General features: G+C 54.7%; 1 protein-coding gene across 2 annotated transcripts; it reads right to left on the bottom strand.

Moving 5' to 3' along the window:
* GNA13 (G protein subunit alpha 13) lies at positions 1-20,007 on the bottom strand. Of its 2 annotated transcripts, none has more exons than XM_069749190.1 (4): positions 15,878-15,923; positions 7,677-7,903; positions 6,041-6,091; positions 1-2,099 (listed from the first exon to the last, which is right to left on the bottom strand). In XM_069749190.1, the coding sequence occupies exons 1-4, from the start codon at positions 15,882-15,884 to the stop codon at positions 1,527-1,529; spliced, it is 858 nt and encodes a 285-aa protein (XP_069605291.1). In that variant the 5' UTR covers positions 15,885-15,923; the 3' UTR covers positions 1-1,526. The 2 variants fall into 2 exon arrangements, with proteins under 2 accessions (XP_069605291.1, XP_069605290.1); XM_069749189.1 differs by lacking the exon at positions 15,878-15,923 and adding an exon at positions 19,657-20,007 and having other exon boundaries at positions 4-2,099.
* Positions 20,008-26,795: the final 6,788 nt, after the last annotated feature.

The following is a 26,795-nucleotide window of genomic DNA, read 5'->3' as shown; positions in this document are numbered from 1 at the left end:
AGCGAGAAGACCCCACCCCTGCCCAAAGTAGAGCGAGAAGACCCCACCCCTGCCCAAAGTAGAGCGAGAAGACCCCACCCCTGCCCAAAGTAGAGTGAGAAAACCCCACCTCTGCCCAAAGTAGAGCGAGAAGACCCCACCTCTGCCCAGAGTAACGAAAGACCCCACCTCTGCCCAAAGTAGAGTGAGAAGACCCCACCTCTGCCCAAAGTAGAGTGAGAAGACCCCACCTCTGCCCAAAGTAGAGTGAGAAGACCCCACCCAAACAAATACAGGATCCTAACATCTGCGGCCGCCAAGCGCTGTGATGAAGATGCAGAAACTCCTGCACTGCGGGTGGCATCAGCAATGGTGGTGCGCAGCTCTGCGGAGCCCGTGTAATGCTCCGCTCCGGATAAAGTCTGTGTGAATGTGGCCCTACGATACCGTGCAGATTAACCGCTTCAGTCAAACAATAAGTGATGGCACAGACTGGGAGACCCCGAAACTAAACGCCCGCTGCGCCCCCCTGTGTCCTTCGTTTGTGGGAGCCCCCTGCAGCCGATGGCGCTTTGCCCCAGTATAGCCCGCTGACCATTCACCAGGTGAAATACAAACACCCCCTCCAGAAAAATCGTCTGCTTCTCCCCTCCCCCGGTGACCCCCAAAGATTCATTCACATTTCATCTAAAAAGAAAAAAAAAAATCCTATAAAACCAAGTGAAAAAACATCCGGATACGAGTGCGCAGAGGGGCGGCCGGAGACCCCCACACTGGTGACAGGACAGAGGGGGTCTGTGGATGCGGACCCCACATCAAAATGGAGATTATTGCTTTGGCACATGAATATATATAAAAAAAAAAAGGGGCGCACGACTGAGCGGAGGACGGGGGACACCACAGGGAGCCCCCCACAGTAGTACGATCACAGACCCTGGGCACTGGCAGCCTGACTAGTGGTGCCCCCCGTAAGGCCGTACATTGTCAGCCAGGATAGCGCCACCCATCTGCCCCGTGAGCGACTGCGGGGGGATGTCAAAGTGCAAGATGAAGGGTTGTGGACATGTTACGGGGGTCTGCCCCCCCGAGCCAAGGCTTATATTACATGGTATTAGTACTGCATCATCTAAGGCCCCTTTAAGGCGGCGGTCCAGTGGTCCGGGCGCTGCCGGCGGTCCATTCCTTGCCTCCTGGCAGAAAAGTCCTCATTAATAGGTTAAAAGTAATACTACAATATAAAAACTAGATACTCTGCTGTGGGGGGCCGTGGACCACCACCCCCATCATCCTCCGACAAATAGCTACAAATTCAGGAAACTTAAAAACGATTCGTAAAAATAAAAAAGGCGAAAAGTGTAAAATACGGATTTGTGCTGTTAGTTATAAACACGCGGATAAGGCGGGATCCGGGGGGGGCGCTCGTCCCCTGCTGCGGCCACCGCTGCTCCGTAAGGCAGGCTCGGATTGGCTGCGAGTCCCCGAGCAGCGGCACAAGCCTCAAACAACAAGTAAAACCATAAAATCAGGCGCCAGGTCGGCGGTGGCCATCACTGCAGCATCAGCTGCTTCAGGTTGTCATGCAGGATGGTGTCCTTCACGTCGCGGAACACCAGCCGAATGTTCTCCGTGTTGATGGCGGTGGTGAAGTGGTGGTACAGCGGCTTCTGCTGCTGGTCCCGGCGCTTGTGGCGGAAGCAATCCACCAGGAACTTCTGTACGTCGGCCAGGCAGTGCGGCTCCCCCGAGAACTCCGGGAAGTAGTCCTGGATGCCCACCACCTTCACCTTCTCCTCCAGGAGGTCCGTCTTGTTCAGGAACAGGATGATGGACACGTTGCTGAACACCCGGTTGTTCACAATGGTCTCGAAGATGTTGAGTGACTCAGTCAGCCGGTTGGTCTGGCGGTCCTCCATCAGCACCTGGTCATACTCGCTGGACGACACCAGGAACAGGATGGAGGTGACGCTGTCGAAGCACTCGAACCACCGTTTCCGCTCCGACCGCTGCCCGCCCACGTCCACCATCTTGAAAGGCACGTTCTTTATCTCAAAGTCGTATTCGTGGATCCCTTTGGTGGGCCGGCGGGCCAGGAGGATGTCCTGCTGAGACGGGAGGTAGTCCTGGGGAGGAGAGGACAGGGGTCAGCCATGAGATCGGCAGGTGAGAGACAGCACGAGCAACGGGCCGAAGAGGGCCTACAGACACTGCCATACAGAAGAAGGACCACCGGGCGGAAGAGACCCCACCCCAGGACGAAGAGGGCCCACAGACACTGCCACACAGAAGAAGAACCACAGGGCCGAAGAGACCCCACCCCAGGACGAAGAGGGCCCACAGACACTGCCACACAGAAGAGGGACCACCAGGCCAAACCAAGCCCACAAAGACTGCCACACAGAAGAAGAACCACAGGGCCGAAGAGACCCCACCCCGGGACGAAGAGAGCCCACAGACACTGCCACACAGAAGAGGGACCACAGGGCCGAAGAGACCCCACCCCGGGCCGAAGAGAGCCCACAGACACTGCCACACAGAAGAGGGATCACAGGGGCGAAGAGAGCCCACAGACACACAGAAGAGGGACCACAGGGCCGAAGAAACCAGCCCCCACCCCCCCCCCCCCTCCCAGACGAAGAGGGCCCACAGACACTGCCACACAGAAGGGCCGAAGAGACCCCACCTCGGGCCAAGGAGGGTCCACAGAAACTGCCACACAGAAGAAGGACCACCAGGCCAGAGAGACCCCACCCCAGGCCGAAGAGTGACCACAGACACTGCCACACAGAAGAGAGACCACCAAGCCAAACAAGGCCCACAGACACTGCCACACAGAAGAAGGACTACAGGGCCGAAGAGACCCCACCCCGGGACGAAGAGGGCCCACAGACACTGCCACACAGAAGAGGGACCACCAGGCCGAACAAAGCCCAGACACTGCCACACAGGAGAAGGACCACAGGGCCGAAGAGACCCCACCCCGGGACGAAGAGGGCCCACAGACACTGCCACACAGAAGAAGGACCGCAGGGCCGAAGAGACCCCATCCCGGGACGAAGAGGGCCCACAGACACTGCCACACAGAAGAGGGACTGCAGGGCCGAAGGGACCCCACCCCGGGCCAAAGAGGGTCCACAGACACTGCCACACAGAAGAGGGACCACAGGGCCAAAGAGACCCCACCCCGGGCCGAAGAGGGCCCACAGACACTGCCACACAGAAAAAGGACCACAGGGTCGAAGAGACCCCACCCCGGGACGAAGAGGGCCCACAGACACTGCCACACAGAAGAAGGACCACAGGGCCAAAGAGACCCCACCCCGGGCCGAAGAGGGCCCACAGACACTGCCACACAGAAGAGGGACCACAGGGCCGAAGAGACCCCACCCCGGGACAAAGAGGGTCCACAGACACTGCCACACAGAAGAGGGACCACCAGGCCGAACAAAGCCCACAGACACTGCCACACAGGAGAAGGACCACAGGGCCGAAGAGACCCCATCCCGGGACGAAGAGGGCCCACAGACACTGCCACAAAAGAAGAGGGACCGCAGGGCCGAAGAGACCCCACCTTGGGCCAAAGAGGGTCCACAGACACTGCCACACAGAAGAGGACCACAGGGCCAGAGAGACCCCACCCCAGGCCGAAGAGAGTCCACCCCGGGTAAAAGAGGGTCCACAGACACAGCCACACAGAAGAGACAGCACCGAGCCAAAGAGACAGCACCCCAGGCCGAAGAGACTCCACAGACACTGCCACACAGAAGAGGGACCGCCGAGCCAGAGAGACCCCATCCCGGGCCAAAGAAACCCCACCCCGGGCTGAAAAGGCCTCACAGACCCCACACTGAACACAGAGCCCCCCCACCCCCCGAACTAACACATGCATCAGAGAGGGAGCCCCCAGGACCACCGCACAGTGGCTTATATGAAATTTAATCCAGTACATAAACATAATCCACAGTCTGCGCAACTGACAGCGAGCGGCCAGCAGGGGGAGCTCCGACATCACACACAGTAATGACCGAGAGCGGCCAGCAGGGGGAGCTCCGACATTACACACAGTAAAGACAGCGAGCGGCCAGCAGGGGGAGCTCCGACATCACACACTAATGACAGCGAGCGGCCAGCAGGGGGAGCTCCAACATCACACAGTAATGACAGCGAGCTGCCAGCAGGGGGAGCTCCGACGTCACAGACACTAATGACAGAGAGCGGCCAGCAGGGGGAGCTCCGACATCACAGGTCCCAGTGTTGCTCCAGTATGGCACATACTTTGCAGCATCTTTTCTACCCTTATAAAACCTGTGCAGAGTAAAAAGCTTCCAGGAATAAAAGGGTTAATTGTATTATAGAGAAAACACCAATCCTGTACGGTCACCAGATACTGATGATGGAGGCGACGGGCGGTCACCAGATACTGATGATGGAGGTGATGGGCAGTCACCAGATACTGATGATGGAGGGGACGGGCGGGCACCAGATACTGATGATGGAGGTGATGGGCAGTCACCAGATACTGATGATGGAGGGGACGGGCGGGCACCAGATACTGATGATGGAGGAGAGAGGCGGTCACCAGATACTGATGATGGAGGGGATGGGCGGTCACCAGATACTGATGATGGAGGGGATGGGCGGTCACCAGATACTGATGATGGAGGTGACGGGCGGTCACCAGATACTGATGATGGAGGTGACGGGCGGTCACCAGATACTGATGATGGAGGAGAGAGGCAGTCACCAGATACTGATGATGGAGGGGACGGGCGGTCACCAGATACTGATGATGGAGGAGAGAGGCAGTCACCAGATACTGATGATGGAGGGGACGGGCGGTCACCAGATACTGATGATGGAGGAGAGAGGCAGTCACCAGATACTGATGATGGAGGGGACGGGCGGTCACCAGATACTGATGATGGAGGAGAGAGGCGGTCACCAGATACTGATGATGGAGGAGAGAGGCAGTCAGCAGATACTGATGATGGAGGGGACGGGCGGTCATCAGATACTGATGATGGAGGAGAGAGGCGGTCACCAGATACTGATGATGGAGGAGAGAGGCGGTCCCCAGATAGCGATGATGGAGGCGACGGGCGGTCACCAGATACTGATGATGGAGGTGATGGGCGGTCACCAGATACTAATGATGGAGGAGAGAGGCGGTCACCAGATACTGATGATGGAGGAGAGAGGCGGTTACCAGATACTGATGATGGAGGTGACGGGCGGTTACCAGATACTGATGATGGAGGTGATGGGCAGTCACCAGATACTGATGATGGAGGAGAGAGGCGGTCACCAGATACTGATGATGGAGGTGACGGCGGACACCAGATACTGATGATGGAGGCGACGGGAGGTCACCAGATACTGATGATGGAGGGGATGGGCAGTCACCAGATACTGATGATGGAGGTGACAAGCGATCACCAGATACTAATGATGGAGGCGACAGACGGTCATCAGATACTGATGATGGAGGGGATGGGCGGTCACCAGATACTGATGATGGAGGCGACTGGCGGACACCAGAAACTGATGGAGGAGACGGGCGGTCACCAGATACTGATGATGGAGGTGACGGGCGGTCACCAGATACTGATGATGGAGGCGACAGACGGTCACCAGATACTGATGATGGAGGGGATGGGCAGTCACCAGATACTGATGATGGAGGAGACGGGCGGTCACCAGATACTGATGATGGAGGTGACGGGCGGTCACCAGATACTGATGATGGAGGTGACGGGCGGTCATACATTTCTTAATTTTGTATCTTGCTCATTGATAATTATCCATTAACCCTTCTGCTCCTGGCAGCTTGTTCCTCTGGAGAACGATCTTCTGTAATTATCCGCAAACACCTGTACAACACATTAACCCTGTGCCTGCCAGAGCAGAAGGGTCTGTGATGCCAGCGCTGCAGGGTGGGCACAGATCAGCCCCGCACCACAGGAGAAGAACAGCAGCACATCCGACTCCAGGGACATCAGTGCTCCACACACACCACAATCTGACCACATCCAACCCCCATCCCGGTCTGTGGCCCCGAACTCACCACTTCCCCCAACTTCTCCAAATTATCCAGGAAATACTTCACCGACTCCCCCTACAGGAAGAGAAAGCAAGGAGGTGAGACCACCGCATCCTCCACTCACCCCCAGAGCTGCACTCACTATTGTTACATCATGTCACCTCCAGAGCTGCGGTCCCTGTTCTGCTGTATATATGTGATGCTCTGCACCCTGTATAAACCTTCCTGTCACCTCCAGAGCTGCGGCCCCTGTTCTGCTGTATATAGGTGATGATGCTCTGCACCCTGTATAAACCCTCCTGTCACCTCCAGAGCTGCAGTCATTGTTCTGCTGTATATAGGTGATGCTCTGCACCCTGTATAAACCCTCCTATCACCTCCAGAGCTGCGGTCCCTGATCTGCTGTACTGTATATAGGTGATGCTCTGCACCCTGTATAATTCCTTCTGTCACCTCCAGAGCTGCGGCCCCTGTTCTGCTGTATATAGGTGATGCTCTGCACCCTGTATAAACCTTCCTGTCACCTCCAGAGCTGCGGCCCCTGTTCTGCTGTACATAGCTGATTCTCTGCACCCTGTATAAACCCTCCTGTCACATCCAGAGCTGCGGCCCCTGTTCTGCTGTATATAGGTGATGCTCTGCACCCTGTATAATCCCTCCTGTCACCTCCAGAGCTGCGGTCCCTGTTCTGCTGTATATAGGTGATGCTCTGCACCCTGTATAAACCTTCCTGTCACCTCCAGAGCTGCGGCCCCTGTTCTGCTGTATATAGGTGATGCTCTGCACCCTGTATAATCCCTCCTGTCACCTCCAGAGCTGCGGCCCCTGTTCTGCTGTATATAGGTGATGCTCTGCACCCTGTATAAACCCTCCTGTCCCCTCCAGAGCTACGGTCCCTGTTCTGCTGTATATGGGTGATGCTCTGCACCCTGTATAAACCCTCCTGTCCCCTCCAGAGCTGCGGCCCCTGTTCTGCTGTATATAGGTGATGCTCTGCACCCTGTATAATCCCTCCTGTCACCTCCAGAGCTGCGGCCCCTGTTCTGCTGTATATGGGTGATGCTCTGCACCCTGTATAAACCCTCCTGTCCCCTCCAGAGCTGCGGTCCCTGTTCTGCTGTATATAGGTGATGATCTGCACCCTGTATAAACCCTCCTGTCCCCTCCAGAGCTGCGATACCTGATCTGCTGTACTGTATATAGGTGATGCTCTGCACCCTGTATAAACCCTCCTGTCACCTCCAGAGCTGCGGTCCCTGTTCTGCTGTATATGGGTGATGCTCTGCACCCTGTATAAACCCTCCTGTCCCCTCCAGAGCTGCGGTACCTGATCTGCTGTACTGTATATAGGTGATGCTCTGCACCCTGTATAAACCCTCCTGTCACCTCCAGAGCTGCGGTCCCTGTTCTGCTGTATATGGGTGATGCTCTGCACCCTGTATAAACCCTCCTGTCCCCTCCAGAGCTGCGGTACCTGATCTGCTGTACTGTATATAGGTGATGCTCTGCACCCTTATAAACCCTCCTGTCACCTCCAGAGCTGCGGGGTGGATGACTTCCTACAAGACACAGCTCCCCTCGCTGCATGTGGTCACGCTCCACTACTAGCTGAAGCGGAGGCGTGCTTGCAGCTCTGGGTGTGAGTAGGCGGGGGTCTTACCAGCTGGAACTCCCGGCGGCGGTCGTAGGCGTGCTGGATGCCGCTGTCCGCCCACAGCGCCTTTATGGAGGACAGGTGCAGCAGGAAGATCTGCGTCTCCACCATCCCCTGCGCCACCATGGCGGAGCGCGTATCGAAGGACATCAGCAGCTCCCCGTGCTTCTGGTTACTGGGGTCTCCCCAGGGGATGTGCAGCTTCTCCCGAGCGTCCACCAGCACCCGGATACCTGCGGAGAGAGGAGGCGTGAGTGCACCGGGTACGGGGGCAGGGACAGACTACAAGCCCCCCAGAATGTGTGGCACAGATGGACTACAAGCCCCCCAGAATGTGTGGCACAGATGGACTACAAGCCCCCCAGAATATGTGGCACAGATGGACTACAAGCCCCCCATAATATGTGGCACAGATGGACTACAAGCCCCCCATAATATGTGGCACAGATGGACTACAAGCCCCCCATAATATGTGGCACAGATGGACTACAAGCCCCCTAGAATATGTGGCATAATGGACTACAAGCCCCCCAGAATATGTGGCACAGATGGACTACAAGCCCCCCAGAATATGTGGCACAGATGGACTACAAGCCCCCCAGAATGTGTGGCACAGATGGACTACAAGCCCCCCAGAATGTGTGGCACAGATGGACTACAAGCCCCCCAGAATATGTGGCACAGATGGACTACAAGCCCCCCAGAATATGTGGCACAGATGGACTACAAGTCCCCCAGAATATGTGGCACAGATGGACTACAAGTCCCCCAGAATATGTGGCACAATGGACTACAAGCCCCCCAGAATATGTGGCACAGATGGACTACAAGCCCCCCAGAATATGTGACACAGATGGACTACAAGCCCCCCGGAATATGTGGCACAGATGGACTACAAGCCCCCCGGAATATGTGGCACAGATGGATTACAAGCCCCCCAGGATATGTGGCACAGATGGACTACAAGCCCCCCAGAATATGGGGCACAGATGGACTACAAGCCCCCCAGAATATGGGGCACAGATGGACTACAAGCCCCCCAGAATATGGGGCTGCACTGAATACAGAGGGCAAGGTTGGACTACACCCCCCAGAGTACAGAGGAAAGTGGCTATGCTGAATACGTGGGGCAGAGAGATGTACTACAACCCCCAGCATACACTACACACAGAATATGGAGGCCGGGACAGCACTGCACCACAGGGACAGACACGTACTACAACACCCAGCATTCACTTCAGGAGCTCTGATGAGGCATCTCAGCCACCAGCGCAGAGCGACAAAGCCATAACCCCCGTACACAGTGCCAGCCTGCAGAGCTGCTGCCTGCCAAATAGTGGACCACAGGTCCCAGCATACCCAGCGGATGAGCCCTCACACAGGATACCGCCTACCCCTGTAATCAGAGCATGAGACCCAACGAGCGAAGAGAGCGCTGCCCTGGAGGGAGCACGAGGGCAGAAGAGAAGGTAGAGCGTCTACACCCCAATAGAGGAGAGGAACTGCTGCAGAACAGCGAGTGCAGCTCTGGAGTATAATACAGGATGTAACTCAGGATCAGTAATGTAATGTATGTACACAGTGACTGCACCAGCAGAATAGTGAGTGCAGCTCTGGGGTATAATACAGGATGTAACTCAGGATCAGTAATGTAATGTATGTACACAGTGACTGCACCAGCAGAATAGTGAGTGCAGCTCTAGGGTATAATACAGGATGTAACTCAGGATCAGTAATGTAATGTATGTACACAGTGACTGCACCAGCAGAATAGTGAGTGCAGCTCTGGGGTATAATACAGGATGTATCTCAGGATCAGTAATGTATGTACACAGTGACTGCACCAGCAGAATAGTGAGTGCAGCTCTGGGTATAACACAGGATGTAACTCAGGATCAGTAATGTATGTACACAGTGACTGCACCAGCAGAATAGTGAGTGCAGCTCTGGGGTATAATACAGGATGTAACTCAGGATCAGTAATGTAATATATGTATACAGTGACTGCACCAGCAGAATAGTGAGTGCAGCTCTGGGGCATAATACAGGAGGTAACTCAGGATCAGAAATGTAATGTATGTACACAGTGACTGCACCAGCAGAATAGTGAGTGCAGCTCTGGGGTATAATACAGGATGTAACTCAGGATCAGTAATGTAATGTATGTACACAGTGACTGCACCAGCAGAATAGTGAGAGCAGCTCTGGGGTATAATACAGGATGTAACTCAGGATCAGTAATGTATGTACACAGTGACTGCACCAGCAGAATAGTGAGTGCAGCTCTGGGGTATAATACAGGATGTAACTCAGGATCAGTAATGTAATGTATGTACACAGTGACTGCACCAGCAGAATAGTGAGTGCAGCTCTGGGGTATAATACAGGATGTAACTCAGGATCAGTAATGTAATGTACACAGTGACTGCACCAGCAGAATAGTGAGTGCAGCTCTGGGGTATAATACAGGATGTAACTCAGGATCAGTAATGTAATCTACGTACACAGTGACTGAAACAGCAGAATAGTGAGTGCAGCTCTGGGGTATAATACAGGATGTAACTCAGGATCAGTAATGTAATCTACGTACACAGTGACTGAAACAGCAGAATAGTGAGTGCAGCTCTGGAGTATAATACAGGATGTAACTCAGGATCAGTAATGTAATGTATGTACACAGTGACTGCACCAGTAGAACAGTGAGTGCAGCTCTGGAGAAAAATACAGGATGTAACTCAGGATCAGTAATGTAATGTATGTACACAGTGACTGCACCAGCAGAATAGTGAGTGCAGCTCTGGGGTATAATACAGGATGTAACTCAGGATCAGTAATGTAATGTATGTACACAGTGACTGCACCAGCAGAATAGTGAGAGCAGCTCTGGGGCATAATACAGGATGTCACTCAGGATCAGTAATGTAATGTATGTACACAGTGACTGCACCAGCAGAATAGTGAGAGCAGCTCTGGGGTATAATACAGGATGTAACTCAGGATCAGTAATGTAATGTATGTACACAGTGACTGTACCAGCAGAATAGTGAGTGCAGCTCTGGGGTATAATACAGGATGTAACTCAGGATCAGTAATGTAATGTACAGTGACTGCACCAGCAGAATAGTGAGTGCAGCTCTGGAGTATAATACAGGATGTAACTCAGGCTCAGTAATGCATGTACACAGTGACTGCACCAGCAGAATAGTGAGTGCAGCTCTGGAGTATAATACAGGATGTATCTCAGGATCAGTAATGCATGTACACAGTGACTGCACCAGCAGAATAGTGAGTGCAGCTCTGGGGTATAATACAGGATGTAACTCAGGATCAGTAATGTAATGTATGTACACAGTGACTACACCAGCAGAATAGTGAGTGCAGCTCTGGGGTATAATACAGGATGTAACTCAGGATCAGTAATGTAATGTATGTATACAGTGATTGCACCAGCAGAATAGCGAGTGCAGCTCTGGGGTATAATACAGGATGCAACTCAGGATCAGTAATGCATGTACACAGTGACTGCACCAGCAGAATAGTGAGTGCAGCTCTGGGGTATAATACAGGATGTAACTCAGGATCAGTAATGTAATGTATGTACACAGTGACTGCACCAGCAGAATAGTGAGAGCAGCTCTGGGGCATAATATAGAATGTAACTCAGGATCAGTAATGTCATGTATGTACACAGTGACTGCACCAGCAGAATAGTGAGTGCAGCTCTGGGGTATAATACAGGATGTAACTCAGGATCAGTAATGTATGTACAAAGTGACTGCACCAGCAGAATAGTGAGTGCAGCTCTGGGGTATAATACAGGATGTAATTCAGGATCAGTAATGTAATATATGTACACAGTGACTGCACCAGCAGAATAGTGAGTGCAGCTCTGGAGTATAATACAGGATGTAACTCAGGATCAGTAATGTAATGTATGTACACAGTGACTGCACCAGCAGAATAGTGAGTGCAGCTCTGGGGCATAATACAGGAGGTAACTCAGGATCAGTAATGTAATGTATGTACACAGTGACTGCACCAGCAGAATAGTGAGCGCAGCTCTGGGGTATAATACAGGATGTATCTTAGGATCAGTAATGTATGTACACAGTGACTGCACCAGCAGAATAGTGAGTGCAGCTCTGGGGTATAATACAGGATGTAACTCATAATCAGTAATGTAATGTACACAGTGACTGCACCAGCAGAATAGTGAGTGCAGCTCTGGGATATAATACAGGATGTAACTCAGGATCAGTAATGTAATCTACGTACACAGTGACTGAAACAGCAGAATAGTGAGTGCAGCTCTGGAGTATAATACAGGATGTAACTCAGGATCACAGTAATGTAATGTATGTACACAGTGACTGCACCAGTAGAACAGTGAGTGCAGCTCTGGAGTATAATACAGGATGTAACTCAGGATCAGTAATGTAATGTATGTACACAGTGACTGCACCAGCAGAATAGTGAGAGCAGCTCTGGGGCATAATACAGGATGTCACTCAGGATCAGTAATGTAATGTATGTACACAGTGACTGCACCAGCAGAATAGTGAGTGAAGCTCTGGGGTATAATACAGGATGACACTCAGGATCAGTAATGTAATGTATGTACACAGTGACTGCACCAGCAGAATAGTGAGAGCAGCTCTGGGGTATAATACAGGATGTAACTCAGGATCAGTAATGTATGTACACAGTGACTGCACCAGCAGAATAGTGAGTGCAGCTCTGGGGTATAATACAGGATGTAACTCAGGATCAGTAATGTAATGTATGTACACAGTGACTGCACCAGCAGAATAGTGAGTGCAGCTCAGGGGTATAATACAGGATGTAACTCAGGATCAGTAATGTAATGTATGTACACAGTGACTGCACCAGCAGAATAGTGAGTGCAGCTCTGGGGCATAATATAGGATGTAACTCAGGATCAGTAATGTAATGTATGTACACAGTGACTGCACCAGCAGAATAGTGAGTGCAGCTCTGGGGTATAATACAGGATGTAACTCCGGATCAGTAATGTAATGTATGTACACAGTGACTGCACCAGCAGAATAGTGAGTGCAGCTCTGGGGTATAATACAGGATGTAACTCAGGATCAGTAATGTAATGTATGTACACAGTGACTGCACCAGCAGAATAGTGAGAGCAGCTCTGGGGTATAATACAGGATGTAACTCAGGATCAGTAATGTAATGTATGTACACAGTGACTGCACCAGCAGAATAGTGAGTGCAGCTCTGAGGTATAATACAGGATGTAACTCAGGATCAGTAATGTAATGTATGTACACAGTGACTGCACCAGCAGAATAGTGAGCGCAGCTCTGGGGTATAATACAGGATGTAACTTAGGATCAGTAATGTATATACACAGTGACTGCGCCAGCAGAATATGAGTGCAGCTCTGGAGTATAATACAGGATGTAACTCAAGGTCAGTAATGTAATGTATGTACACAGTGACTGCACCAGCAGAATAGTGAGTGCAGCTCTGGGGTATAATACAGGATGTAACTCAGGATCAGTAATGTAATGTCTGTACACAGTGACAGCACCAGCAGAATAGTGAGTGCAGCTCTGGAGTATAATACAGGATGTAACTCAGGATCAGTAATGTAATGTATGTACACAGTGACTGCACCAGCAGAATAGTGAGCGCAGATCTGGGGTATAATACAGGATGTATCTTAGGATCAGTAATGTATGTACACAGTGACTGCGCCAGCAGAATATGAGTGAAGCTCTGGAGTATAATACAGGATGTAACTCAAGGTCAGTAATGTATGTACACAGTGACTGCACCAGCAGAATACAGAGTGCAGCTCTGGGGTATAATACAGGATGTAACTCAGGATCAGTAATGTAATGTACACAGTGACTGCACCAGCAGAATAGTGAGTGCAGCTCTGGGGTAAAATACAGGATGTAACTCAGGATCAGTAATGTAATCTACGTACACAGTGACTGAACCAGCAGAATAGTGAGTGCAGCTCTGGAGTATAATACAGGATGTAACTCAGGATCAGTAATGTATGTACACAGTGACTGCACCAGCAGAATAGTGAGTGCAGCTCTGGGGCATAATACAGGATGTCACTCAGGATCAGTAATGTAATGTATGTACACAGTGACTGCACCAGCAGAATAGTGAGAGCAGCTCTGGGGTATAATACAGGATGTAACTCAGGATCAGTAATGTATGTACACAGTGACTGCACCAGCAGAATAGTGAGTGCAGCTCTGGGGTATAATACAGGATGTAACTCAGGATCAGTAATGTAATGTATGTACACAGTGACTGCACCAGCAGAATAGTGAGTGCAGCTCTGGGGTATAATACAGGATGTAACTCAGGATCAGTAATGTAATGTACACAGTGACTGCACCAGCAGAATAGTGAGTGCAGCTCTGGGGTATAATACAGGATGTAACTCAGGATCAGTAATGTAATCTACGTACACAGTGACTGAAACAGCAGAATAGTGAGTGCAGCTCTGGGGTATAATACAGGATGTAACTCAGCATCAATGTATGTACACAGTGACTGCACCAGCAGAATAGTGAGTGCAGCTCTGGGGTATAATACAGGATGTAACTCAGGATCAGTAATGTATGTACACAGTGACTGCACCAGCAGAATAGTGAGTGCAGCTCTGGGGTATAATACAGGATGTAACTCAGGATCAGTAATGTAATTTATGTACACAGTGACTGCACCAGCAGAATAGCGAGTGCAGCTCTGAGGTATAATACAGGATGTAACTCAGGATCAGTAATGTAATGTATGTACACAGTGACTGCCCCAGCAGAATAGTGAGTGCAGCTCTGGGGTATAATACAGGATGAACTCAGGATCAGTAATGTAATGTATGTACACAGTGACTGCACCAGCAGAATAGTGAGTGCAGCACTGCAGTATGACAGAAGTGTATGTGGCTCTGTATCTTAGCCCCCATTATGGGGACATTACTTATCAGTGACCGATGTGGGGCCACTTCACCATACACCGGTGATGGGGGGGGGGGGTTGGGCAGGGGCGGGGGTGGTTTGGTGGACAGCCCTGAGGCTCACCATAGTGCGGTGTCAGTGCACAGTGCGGTGGCAGTAATGGTTAGTGCAGAGCACAGGATACGGCAGCGTGTCCCTCTCCTAGCAGACATCAGACATGTGGGGGTCACATTACCGGCGCCCCTCACTGGCTGTCACTGGCAGCTGTCTGCAGTCGGGGCTGTCAGGTCGCTGACCTCAGTTCCTGCATCTGATATTAAAGTGACAGCCACACTGCTGCCGAGTCGACGACATGACATGTAGTCTGACAGGAGGGAAGAATGAGACCGACCGAGACAACCCGAGAAACCAGCAGGAGAGCCGAGACGCAGGGGGACAGCCGTCACATCAGGCTGGGGGGCACAGCACGCACGGCACGGCCGGCCATCACACGCACCGCACGGCCGGCCATCACACGCACCGCACGGCCGGCCACCAAGAAACCAAAGAAAAAGATACAGAAAGAGTAAGTGACAAAGGCGACATCGCCCCAAAGCTGCAGCAGCTCCATGGCTTTCGAGGCGGCCAGACCCCACCGGCCCCCCAGACCCCACCGGCCCCCCATTTATACCTAACTAATTTTTTATTACAAATCAGACAATTCCCAGAAACATTTCCCCGGAGTCTTCAGGTCAGGGGTCACATGACGGCAGAGAGGTCAGGGGTCACTAATACAGTGGTACAGTTGGGGGCTGCTCAGATGGGGTCTCACTAACCCCGGCCTGCTCCTGGTCGCCCTCATTCACCCCCATTCCACTGCTCTGATGGCGTTGCTGTAGATGGTGGGCCGCTCCCTTTTCCTTGGTTCCTGCCTGTCCCTGATCCCTTTGTCACCCTCCCCAGGTCCTACCTTTGATGATGATGTTCCTGTAGATGGTCGCGGGGAACCCTCTCCCCAGGGCTCTTACTGTTGCTGTCAACATTTGATGACGTTGCTGTAGATGGTGGCCCGGTCGCCTCTTGTTCCCCTCACCCCAGTCCTCCTCACTCTCCCCTGGTCCCAGCTTTAGTGATGTTGCTGTAGATGGTGGCCCGGTTCCCTCCTGTCCCTCTTCCAGTCCTTCTCACCCTGCCCCGGTCCCAACTTTGATGACGTTACTGTAGATGGTGGCCCTGTCACCTCCTGTCCCTCTCCCCCGGTCCCACCTTTCATGACGTTGCTGTGGATGGTGGCCCGGTCCCCTCCTGTCCCTCTCCCACGTCCTTCTCACGCTCCCCCGGTCCACCTTTGCCGACGTTACTGTAGATGGTGGCCCGGTTCCCTCCTGTCCCTCTCCCCCGGTCCCACCTTTGCCGACGTTACTGTAGATGGTGGCCCGGTTCCCTCCTGTCCCTCTCCCCCGGTCCCACCTTTGCCGACGTTACTGTAGATGGTGGCCCGGTTCCCTCCTGTCCCTCTCCCCCAGTCCCACCTTTGACGACGTTGCTGCAGATGGTGGCCTGATTCCCTCCTGTCCCTCTTGCCCATCCTCATCACCCTCCCCTGGTCCCACCTTTGATGACGTTGCTGTAGATGGTGGCCGATCCCCTCCCGTTCCTTCCCCCTGTCCTTCTCACCCTCCCCCGGTCCCACCTTTGATGACGTTGCTGTAGATGGTGGCCCAGGTCCCCTCCTGTCCCTCTCCCCAGTCCTCCTCACCCTCCCCCGGTCCCACCTTTGATGACGTTACTGTAGATGGTGGCCTAATCCCCTCCTGTCCCTCTCCCCAGTCCTCCTCACCCTCCCCCGGTCCCACCTTTGATGACCTTGCTGTAGATGACCCGATCACCTCCTGTCCCTCTCCCCTGTCCTCCTCAACCTCCCCCGGTCCCACTTTTGATGACGTTGCTGTAGATGGTGGCCCGCTCCCGTCCTGTCCCTCTGCCAGACCTTCTCACCCTCCCCTGGTCTCACCTTTGATGACGTTGCTGTAGATGGTGGCCCGCTCCCGTCCTGTCCCTCTGCCAGACCTTCTCACCCTCCCCTAGTCTCACCTTTGATGACGTTGCTGTAGATGTTGGCCCGCTCCCGTCCTGTCCCTCTGCCAGACCTTCTCACCCTCCCCCGGTCCCACCTTTGATGACGTTGCTGTAGATGGTGGCCCGGGTCCCCTCCTGTCCCTCTCCCCCGTCCTCCTCCCCCTCCCCCGATCCCACCTTTGATGACGTTACTGTAGATGGTGGCCCAGTCCGCTCCTGTCCTCCTCACCCTCCCCCATCTTTGATTACGTTGCGGTAGATGTTGGCCCGGTCCCCTCCTGTCCCTCTCCCCTGTCCTCCTCAACCTCCCCCGGTCCCACCTTTGATGACGTTGCTGTAGATGGTGGCCCGGTCTCCTCCCCCGTCGTCCTCACCCTCCCCTGGTCCCACCTTTGATGACGTTGCTGTAGACGGTGGCCCGCTCCCCTGTCCTCCTCACCCTCCCCCGATCCCACCTTTGATGACGTTGCTGTAGATACCGGCCCGGTTCTCTCCTGCCCCTTTCCCCCCGTCCTCCTCACCCTCCCCTGGTCCTACCTTTGATGACGTTGCTGTAGATGGTGGCCCGCTCCCTTCCTGTCCCTTTCCCCTGTCCTCGCCACTCTCCCCCGGTCCCACCTTTGATGACGTCGCTGTAGATGGTGGCCCGGTCTCCTCCCCTGTCCTCCTCACCCTCCCCCGGTCCCACCTTTGATGATGTTGCTGTAGATGGTGGCCCTGTCCCCTCCTGTCCCTCTCCCCAGTCCTCCTCACCCTCCCCCGGTCCCACCTTTGATGACGTTACTGTAGATGGTGGCCCGGTCCGCTCCTGTCCTCCTCACCCTCCCCCATCTTTGATTACGTTGCTGTAGATGTTGGCCCGGTCCCCTCCTGTCCCTCTCCCCTGTCCTCCTCACCCTCCCGTCCCTCTGCCAGACCTTCTCACCCTCCCCTGGTCTCACCTTTGATGACGTTGCTGTAGATGGTGGCCCAATCCCCTCCTGTCCCTCTCCCCTGTCCTCCTCACCCTCCCCCGGTCCCACATTTGATGACGTTACTGTAGATGGTGGCCCAGTCCGCTCCTGTCCTCCTCACCCTCCCCCATCTTTGATTACGTTGCGGTAGATGTTGGCCCGGTCCCCTCCTGTCCCTCTCCCCTGTCCTCCTCAACCTCCCCCGGTCCCACCTTTGATGACGTTGCTGTAGATGGTGGCCCGGTCTCCTCCCCCGTCGTCCTCACCCTCCCCTGGTCCCACCTTTGATGACGTTGCTGTAGACGGTGGCCCGCTCCCCTGTCCTCCTCACCCTCCCCCGATCCCACCTTTGATGACGTTGCTGTAGATACCGGCCCGGTTCTCTCCTGCCCCTTTCCCCCCGTCCTCCTCACCCTCCCCTGGTCCTACCTTTGATGACGTTGCTGTAGATGGTGGCCCGCTCCCTTCCTGTCCCTTTCCCCTGTCCTCGCCACTCTCCCCCGGTCCCACCTTTGATGACGTCGCTGTAGATGGTGGCCCGGTCTCCTCCCCTGTCCTCCTCACCCTCCCCCGGTCCCACCTTTGATGATGTTGCTGTAGATGGTGGCTCTGTCCCCTCCTGTCCCTCTCCCCAGTCCTCCTCACCCTCCCCCGGTCCCACCTTTGATGACGTTACTGTAGATGGTGGCCCGGTCTGCTCCTGTCCTCCTCACCCTCCCCCATCTTTGATTACGTTGCTGTAGATGTTGGCCCGGTCCCCTCCTGTCCCTCTCCCCTGTCCTCCTCACCCTCCCGTCCCTCTGCCAGACCTTCTCACCCTCCCCTGGTCTCACCTTTGATGACGTTGCTGTAGATGGTGGCCCAATCCCCTCCTGTCCCTCTCCCCTGTCCTCCTCACCCTCCCCAGGTCCCACATTTGATGACGTTACTGTAGATGGTGGCCCGGTCCGCTCCTGTCCTCCTCACCCTCCCCCATCTTTGATTACGTTGCTGTAGATGTTGGCCCGGTCACCTCCTGTCCCTCTCCCCTGTCCTCCTCACCCTCCCCCGGTCCCACCTTTGATGACGTTGCTGTAGATGGTGGCCCGATCCCCTCCTGTCCCTCCCCTCCCTTCTCACCCTCCCCGGGTCCCATCTTTGGCCCGATTCCCTCCTATCCCTCTCCCCCGTCCTTCTCACCCTCCCACCTTTGATGACGTTGCTGTAGATGGTGGCTCGGTCCCCTCCCCTGTCCTCCTCACCCTCCCCCGGTCCCACATTTGAGGACGTTGATGTAGATGGTGGCCCAATCCCCTCCTGTCCCTCTCCCCTGTCCTCCTCACCCTCCCCCGGTCCCACATTTGATGACGTTACTGTAGATGGTGGCCCGGTCCGCTCCTGTCCTCCTCACCCTCCCCCATCTTTGATTACGTTGCTGTAGATGTTGGCCCGATCCCCTCCTGTCCCTCTCCCCTGTCCTCCTCACCCTCCCCCGGTCCCACCTTTGATGACGTTGCTGTAGATGGTGGCTCGGTCCCCTCCCCTGTCCTCCTCACCCTCCCCCGGTCCCACATTTGAGGACGTTGATGTAGATGGTGGCCCGGTCCCCTCCTGTCCCTCTTCCCCGTCCTCCTCACCCTCCCCAGGTCCCACCTTTGATGACGTTGCTGTAGATGGTGGCCCGGTCCCCTCCTGTCCCTCTCCCCCGTCCTCCTCACCCTCCCCCGGTCCCACCTTTGATGACGATGCTGTAGATGGTGGCCCGGTCCCCTCCTGTCCCTCTTCCCCGTCCTCCTCACCCGGTCCCACCTTTGATGACATTGCTGTAGATGGTGGCCCGGTCCCCTCCTGTCCCTCTTCCCAGTCCTCCTCCCCCGGCCCCACCTTTGATGACGTTGCTGAAGATGGTGGCCCGGCCCCCTCCCCTATCCTCCTCACCCTCCCCCGGTCCCACATTTGATGACGTTGCTGTAGATGGTGGCCCGGTCCCCTCCTGTCCCTCTCCCCGTCCTCCTCACCCTCCCCCGGTCCCACCTTTCATGACGTTGCTGTAGATGGTAGCCCGGAACTCCTGCTTCGCCCTCACATCGAAGTCCTGCCCGTGGATGATGCGCATCTGCTTCAGGAAGGTGGACTTTCCGCTCTCGCCGGCGCCCAGCAGCAGGATCTTCACCAGCCGCTTGACGTAGGTCTTCTCCCGGGAGATGCAGCGGTCGATCTCCTTGGACTTGCGCTGCTGCTCGGCCTCCCGGCTGTTCAGCGCGCAGTTGGGGAAACACACGGAGAGCACGGAGCGGGTCGGCAGGAAGTCCGCCATCTTACATCGACAGGAACACCGAGCTCAGCCAAGGGAGGAGGCCGGCGCGCCACCGCGTCACCACGTCACAGCGTCACAGCTGCGTGCGCGGGCCCGACCGCCGGAAAAAGGGCGCGCTGCCCCGCCCGGCGTAACCTAAGAGCTCCGCCCCTAAGCGCAGCGCCATTGTTCCGGAGACGGCCTGCCTTCCAGACCTCGGCACTATGGCGGAGCAGAGTGTGACGTCACTGAAGCCGGAGGAGAATGGGCAAATGTGCCCACACTACCGACGTCACTGCTCAGCGCCTGATACACTGTATCCTGAGGACGACATCGCATAGAGGGAGGAGCAGGATCCCAGCAGCACAGAGGATGTCAGGAGAGGAGGAGATCACAGCTGAGAGTTACATGGAGGAGGAGCAGGATCCCCAGCAGCACAGAGGATGTCAGGAGAGGAGGAGATCACAGCTGAGAGTTACATGGAGGAGGAGCAGGATCCCCAGCAGCACAGAGGATGTCAAGAGAGGAGATCACAGCTGAGAGTTACATGGAGGAGGAGCAGGATCCCAGCAGAACAGAGGATGTCAGGAGAGGAGATCACAGCTGAGAGTTACAGGGAGGAGGAGCAGGATCCCCAGCAGCACAGAGGATGTCAGGAGAGGAGATCACAGCTGAGAGTTACAGGGAGGAGGAGCAGGATCCCCAGCAGCACAGAGGATGTCAAGAGAGGAGATCACAGCTGAGAGTTACATGGAGGAGGAGCAGGATCCCAGCAGCACAGAGGATGTCAAGAGAGGAGATCACAGCTGAGAGTTACATGGAGGAGGAGCAGGATCCCAGCAGAACAGAGGATGTCAGGAGAGGAGATCACAGCTGAGAGTTACATGGAGGAGGAGCAGGATCCCAGCAGAACAGAGGATGTCAAGAGAGGAGATCACAGCTGAGAGTTACATGGAGGAGGAGCAGGATCCCAGCAGCACAGAGGATGTCAGGAGAGGAGATCACAGCTGAGAGTTACATGGAGGAGGAGCAGGATCCCAGCAGCACAGAGGATGTCAGGAGAGGAGGAGATCACAGCTGAGAGTTACATGGAGGAGGAGCAGGATCCCAGCAGCACAGAGGATGTCAGGAGAGGAGATCACAGCTGAGAGTTACATGGAGGGAGGAGCAGGATCCCCAGCAGCACAGAGGATGTCAGGAGAGGAGATCACTGCTGAGAGTTACATGGAGGAGGAGCAGGATCCCCAGCAGCACAGAGGATGTCAGGAGAGGAGGAGATCACAGCTGAGGGTTACATGGAGGAGGAGCAGGATCCCCAGCAGCACAGAGGATGTCAGGAGAGGAGGAGATCACAGCTGAGGGTTACATGGAGGAGGAGCAGGATCCCCAGCAGCACAGAGGATGTCAGGAGAGGAGATCACAGCTGAGAGTTACATGGAGGGAGGAGCAGGATCCCAGCAGCACATAGGATGTCAGGAGAGGAGATCACTGCTGAGAGTTACATGGAGGAGGAGCAGGATCCCCAGCAGCACAGAGGATGTCAGGAGAGAGGAGATCACAGCTGAGAGTTACATGGAGGAGGAGCAGGATCCCCAGCAGCACAGATGATGTCAGGAGAGAGGAGATCACAGCTGAGAGTTACATGGAGGAGGAGCAGGATCTCCAGCAGCACAGAGGATGTCAGGAGAGAGGAGATCACAGCTGAGAGTTACATGGAGGAGGAGCAGGATCTCCAGCAGCACAGAGGATGTGAGGAGAGAGGAGATCACAGCTGAGAGTTACATGGAGGAGGAGCAGGATCCCCAGCAGCACAGAGGATGTCAGGAGAGAGGAGATCACAGCTGAGAGTTACATGGAGGAGGAGCAGGATCTCCAGCAGCACAGAGGATGTGAGGAGAGAGGAGATCACAGCTGAGAGTTACATGGAGGAGGAGCAGGATCCCCAGCAGCACAGAGGATGTCAGGAGAGGAGGAGATCACGGCTGAGAGTTACATGGAGGGAGGAGCAGGATCCCAGCAGCACAGAGGATGTCAGGAGAGGAGGAGATCACAGCTGAGAGTTACATGGAGGAGGAGCAGGATCCCAGCAGCACAGAGGATGTCAGGAGAGAGGAGATCACAGCTGAGAGTTACATGGAGGAGGAGCAGGATCCCCAGCAGCACAGAGGATGTCAGGAGAGGAGGAGATCACGGCTGAGAGTTACATGGAGGGAGGAGCAGGATCCCAGCAGCACAGAGGATGTCAGGAGAGGAGGAGATCACAGCTGAGAGTTACATGGAGGAGGAGCAGGATCCCCAGCAGCACAGAAGATGTCAGGAGAGGAGATCACAGCTGATAGTTACATGGAGGAGGAGCAGGATCCCCAGCAGCACAGAGGATGTCAGGAGAGGAGGAGATCACAGCTGAGGGTTACATGGAGGAGGAGCAGGATCCCCAGCAGCACAGAGGATGTCAGGAGAGGAGGAGATCACAGCTGAGAGTTACATGGAGGAGGAGCAGGATCCCCAGCAGCACAGAGGATGTCAGGAGAGGAGGAGATCACAGCTGAGGGTTACATGGAGGAGGAGCAGGATCCCCAGCAGCACAGAGGATGTCAAGAGAGGAGGAGATCACAGCTGAGGGTTACATGGAGGAGCAGGATCCCCAGCAGCACAGAGGATGTCAGGAGAGGAGGAGATCACAGCTGAGAGTTACATGGAGGAGGAGCAGGATCCCCAGCAGCACAGAGGATGTCAGGAGAGAGGAGATCACAGCTGAGAGTTACATGGAGGAGGAGCAGGATCCCCAGCAGCACAGAGGATGTCAGGAAAGAGGAGATCACAGCTGAGAGTTACATGGAGGAGGAGCAGGATCCCAGCAGCACAGAGGATGTCAGGAGAGAGGAGATCACAGCTGAGAGTTACATGGAGGAGGAGCAGGATCCCCAGCAGCACAGAGGATGTCAGGAGAGGAGATCACAGCTGAGAGTTACATGGAGGAGGAGCAGGATCCCAGCAGCACAGAGGATGTCAGGAGAGGAGATCACAGCTGAGAGTTACATGGAGGAAGAGCAGGATCCCCAGCAGCACAGAGTATGTCAGGAGAGGAGGAGATCACAGCTGAGAGTTACATGGAGGAGGAGCAGGATCTCCAGCAGCACAGAGGATGTCAGGAGAGGAGGAGATCAAAGCTGAGAGTTACATGGAGGAGGAGCAGGATCCCCAGCAGCACAGAGGATGTCAGGAGAGGAGGAGATCACAGCTGAGAGTTACATGGAGGAGGAGCAGGATCCCCAGCAGCACAGAGGATGTCAGGAGAGAGGAGATCACAGCTGAGAGTTACATGGAGGAGGAGCAGGATCCCCAGCAGCACAGAGGATGTCAGGAGAGAGGAGATCACAGCTGAGAGTTACATGGAGGAGGAGCAGGATCTCCAGCAGCACAGAGGATGTCAGGAAAGGAGATCACAGCTGAGGGTTACATGGAGGAGGAGCAGGATCCCCAGCAGCACAGAGGATGTCAGGAGAGGAGGAGATCACAGCTGAGAGTTACATGGAGGAGGAGCAGGATCCCCAGCAGCACAGAGGATGTCAGGAAAGGAGATCACAGCTGAGAGTTACATGGAGGGAGGAGCAGGATCCCCAGCAGCACAGAGGATGTCAGGAGAGGAGGAGATCACAGCTGAGGGTTACATGGAGGAGGAGCAGGATCCCCAGCAGCACAGAGGATGTCAGGAGAGGAGGAGATCACTGCTGAGAGTTACATGGAGGAGGAGCAGGATCTCCAGCAGCACAGAGGATGTCAGGAGAGGAGATCACAGCTGAGAGTTACATGGAGGAGGAGCAGGATCCCCAGCAGCACAGAGGATGTCAGGAGAGGAGATCACTGCTGAGAGTTACATGGAGGAGGAGCAGGATCCCCAGCAGCACAGAGGATGTCAGGAGAGGAGATCACAGCTGAGAGTTACATGGAGGAGGAGCAGGATCCCCAGCAGCACAGAGGATGTCAGGAGAGGAGGAGATCACAGCTGAGAGTTACATGGAGGAGGAGCAGGGTCCCCAGCAGCACAGAGGATGTCAGGAGAGAGGAGATCACAGCTGAGAGTTACAGGGAGGAGCAGGATCCCCAGCAGCACAGAGGATGTCAGGAGAGAGGAGATCACAGCTGAGAGTTACATGGAGGAGGAGCAGGATCCCAGCAGCACAGAGGATGTCAGGAGAGGAGATCACAGCTGAGTTACATGGAGGATGAGCAGGATCCCCAGCAGCACAGAGGATGTCAGGAGAGGAGATCACAGCTGAGAGTTACATGGAGGAGGAGCAGGATCCCAGCAGCACAGAGGATGTCAGGAGAGGAGGAGATCACAGCTGAGAGTTACAAAGAGGAGGAGCAGGATCCCCAGCAGCACAGAGGATGTCAGGAGAGAGGAGGAGATCACAGCAGAGAGTTACATGGAGGAGGAGCAGGATCTCCAGCAGCACAGAGTATGTCAGGAGAGAGGAGGAGATCACAGCAGAGAGTTACATGGAGGAGGAGCAGGATCCCCAGCAGCACAGAGGATGTCAGGAGAGAAGGAGATCACAGCTGAGAGTTACATGGAGGAGGAGCAGGATCCCCAGCAGCACAGAGGATGTCAGGAGAGGAGATCACAGCTGAGAGTTACATGGAGGAGGAGCAGGATCCCCAGCAGCACAGAGGATGTCAGTAGAGGAGGAGATCACAGCTGAGAGTTACAGGGAGGAGGAGCAGGATCCCAGCAGCACAGAGGATGTCAGGAGAGGAGATCACAGCTGAGAGTTACATGGAGGAGGAGCAGGATCCCCAGCAGCACAGAGGATGTCAGTAGAGGAGGAGATCACAGCTGAGAGTTACAGGGAGGAGGAGCAGGATCCCAGCAGCACAGAGGATGTCAGGAGAGGAGATCACAGCTGAGTGTTACATGGAGGAGGAGCAGGAACCCCAGCAGCACAGAGGATGTCAGGAGAGGAGGAGATCACAGCTGAGAGTTACATGGAGAAGGAGCAGGATCTCCAGCAGCACAGAGGATGTCAGGAGAGGAGGAGATCAAAGCTGAGAGTTACATGGAGGAGGAGCAGGATCCCCAGCAGCACAGAGTATGTCAGGAGAGGAGGAGATCACAGCTGAGAGTTACATGGAGGAGGAGCAGGATCTCCAGCAGCACAGAGGATGTCAGGAGAGGAGGAGATCAAAGCTGAGAGTTACATGGAGGAGGAGCAGGATCCCCAGCAGCACAGAGGATGTCAGGAGAGGAGGAGATCACAGCTGAGAGTTACATGGAGGAGGAGCAGGATCCCCAGCAGCACAGAGGATGTCAGGAGAGAGGAGATCACAGCTGAGAGTTACAGGGTGGAGGAGCAGGATCCCCAGCAGTACAGAGGATGTCAGGAGAGAGGAGATCACAGCTGAGAGTTACATGGAGGAGGAGCAGGATCCCCAGCAGCACAGAGGATGTCAGGAGAGAGGAGATCACAGCTGAGAGTTACATGGAGGAGGAGCAGGATCTCCAGCAGCACAGAGGATGTCAGGAAAGGAGATCACAGCTGAGGGTTACATGGAGGAGGAGCAGGATCCCCAGCAGCACAGAGGATGTCAGGAGAGGAGGAGATCACAGCTGAGAGTTACATGGAGGAGGAGCAGGATCCCCAGCAGCACAGAGGATGTCAGGAAAGGAGATCACAGCTGAGAGTTACATGGAGGGAGGAGCAGGATCCCCAGCAGCACAGAGGATGTCAGGAGAGGAGGAGATCACAGCTGAGGGTTACATGGAGGAGGAGCAGGATCCCCAGCAGCACAGAGGATGTCAGGAGAGGAGGAGATCACTGCTGAGAGTTACATGGAGGAGGAGCAGGATCTCCAGCAGCACAGAGGATGTCAGGAGAGGAGATCACAGCTGAGAGTTACATGGAGGAGGAGCAGGATCCCCAGCAGCACAGAGGATGTCAGGAGAGGAGATCACTGCTGAGAGTTACATGGAGGAGGAGCAGGATCCCCAGCAGCACAGAGGATGTCAGGAGAGGAGATCACAGCTGAGAGTTACATGGAGGAGGAGCAGGATCCCCAGCAGCACAGAGGATGTCAGGAGAGGAGGAGATCACAGCTGAGAGTTACATGGAGGAGGAGCAGGGTCCCCAGCAGCACAGAGGATGTCAGGAGAGAGGAGATCACAGCTGAGAGTTACAGGGAGGAGCAGGATCCCCAGCAGCACAGAGGATGTCAGGAGAGAGGAGATCACAGCTGAGAGTTACATGGAGGAGGAGCAGGATCCCAGCAGCACAGAGGATGTCAGGAGAGGAGATCACAGCTGAGTTACATGGAGGATGAGCAGGATCCCCAGCAGCACAGAGGATGTCAGGAGAGGAGATCACAGCTGAGAGTTACATGGAGGAGGAGCAGGATCCCAGCAGCACAGAGGATGTCAGGAGAGGAGGAGATCACAGCTGAGAGTTACAAAGAGGAGGAGCAGGATCCCCAGCAGCACAGAGGATGTCAGGAGAGAGGAGGAGATCACAGCAGAGAGTTACATGGAGGAGGAGCAGGATCTCCAGCAGCACAGAGTATGTCAGGAGAGAGGAGGAGATCACAGCAGAGAGTTACATGGAGGAGGAGCAGGATCCCCAGCAGCACAGAGGATGTCAGGAGAGAAGGAGATCACAGCTGAGAGTTACATGGAGGAGGAGCAGGATCCCCAGCAGCACAGAGGATGTCAGGAGAGGAGATCACAGCTGAGAGTTACATGGAGGAGGAGCAGGATCCCCAGCAGCACAGAGGATGTCAGTAGAGGAGGAGATCACAGCTGAGAGTTACAGGGAGGAGGAGCAGGATCCCAGCAGCACAGAGGATGTCAGGAGAGGAGATCACAGCTGAGAGTTACATGGAG

The sequence above is a fragment of the Ranitomeya imitator genome, chromosome 2, assembly GCF_032444005.1.
Source record: "Ranitomeya imitator isolate aRanImi1 chromosome 2, aRanImi1.pri, whole genome shotgun sequence".
Taxonomy (NCBI): Eukaryota; Metazoa; Chordata; class Amphibia; order Anura; family Dendrobatidae; genus Ranitomeya; species Ranitomeya imitator.
The sequence above is the reverse complement of the archived record's forward strand: the minus strand, read 5'-3'. Positions and strand labels throughout refer to the sequence as shown.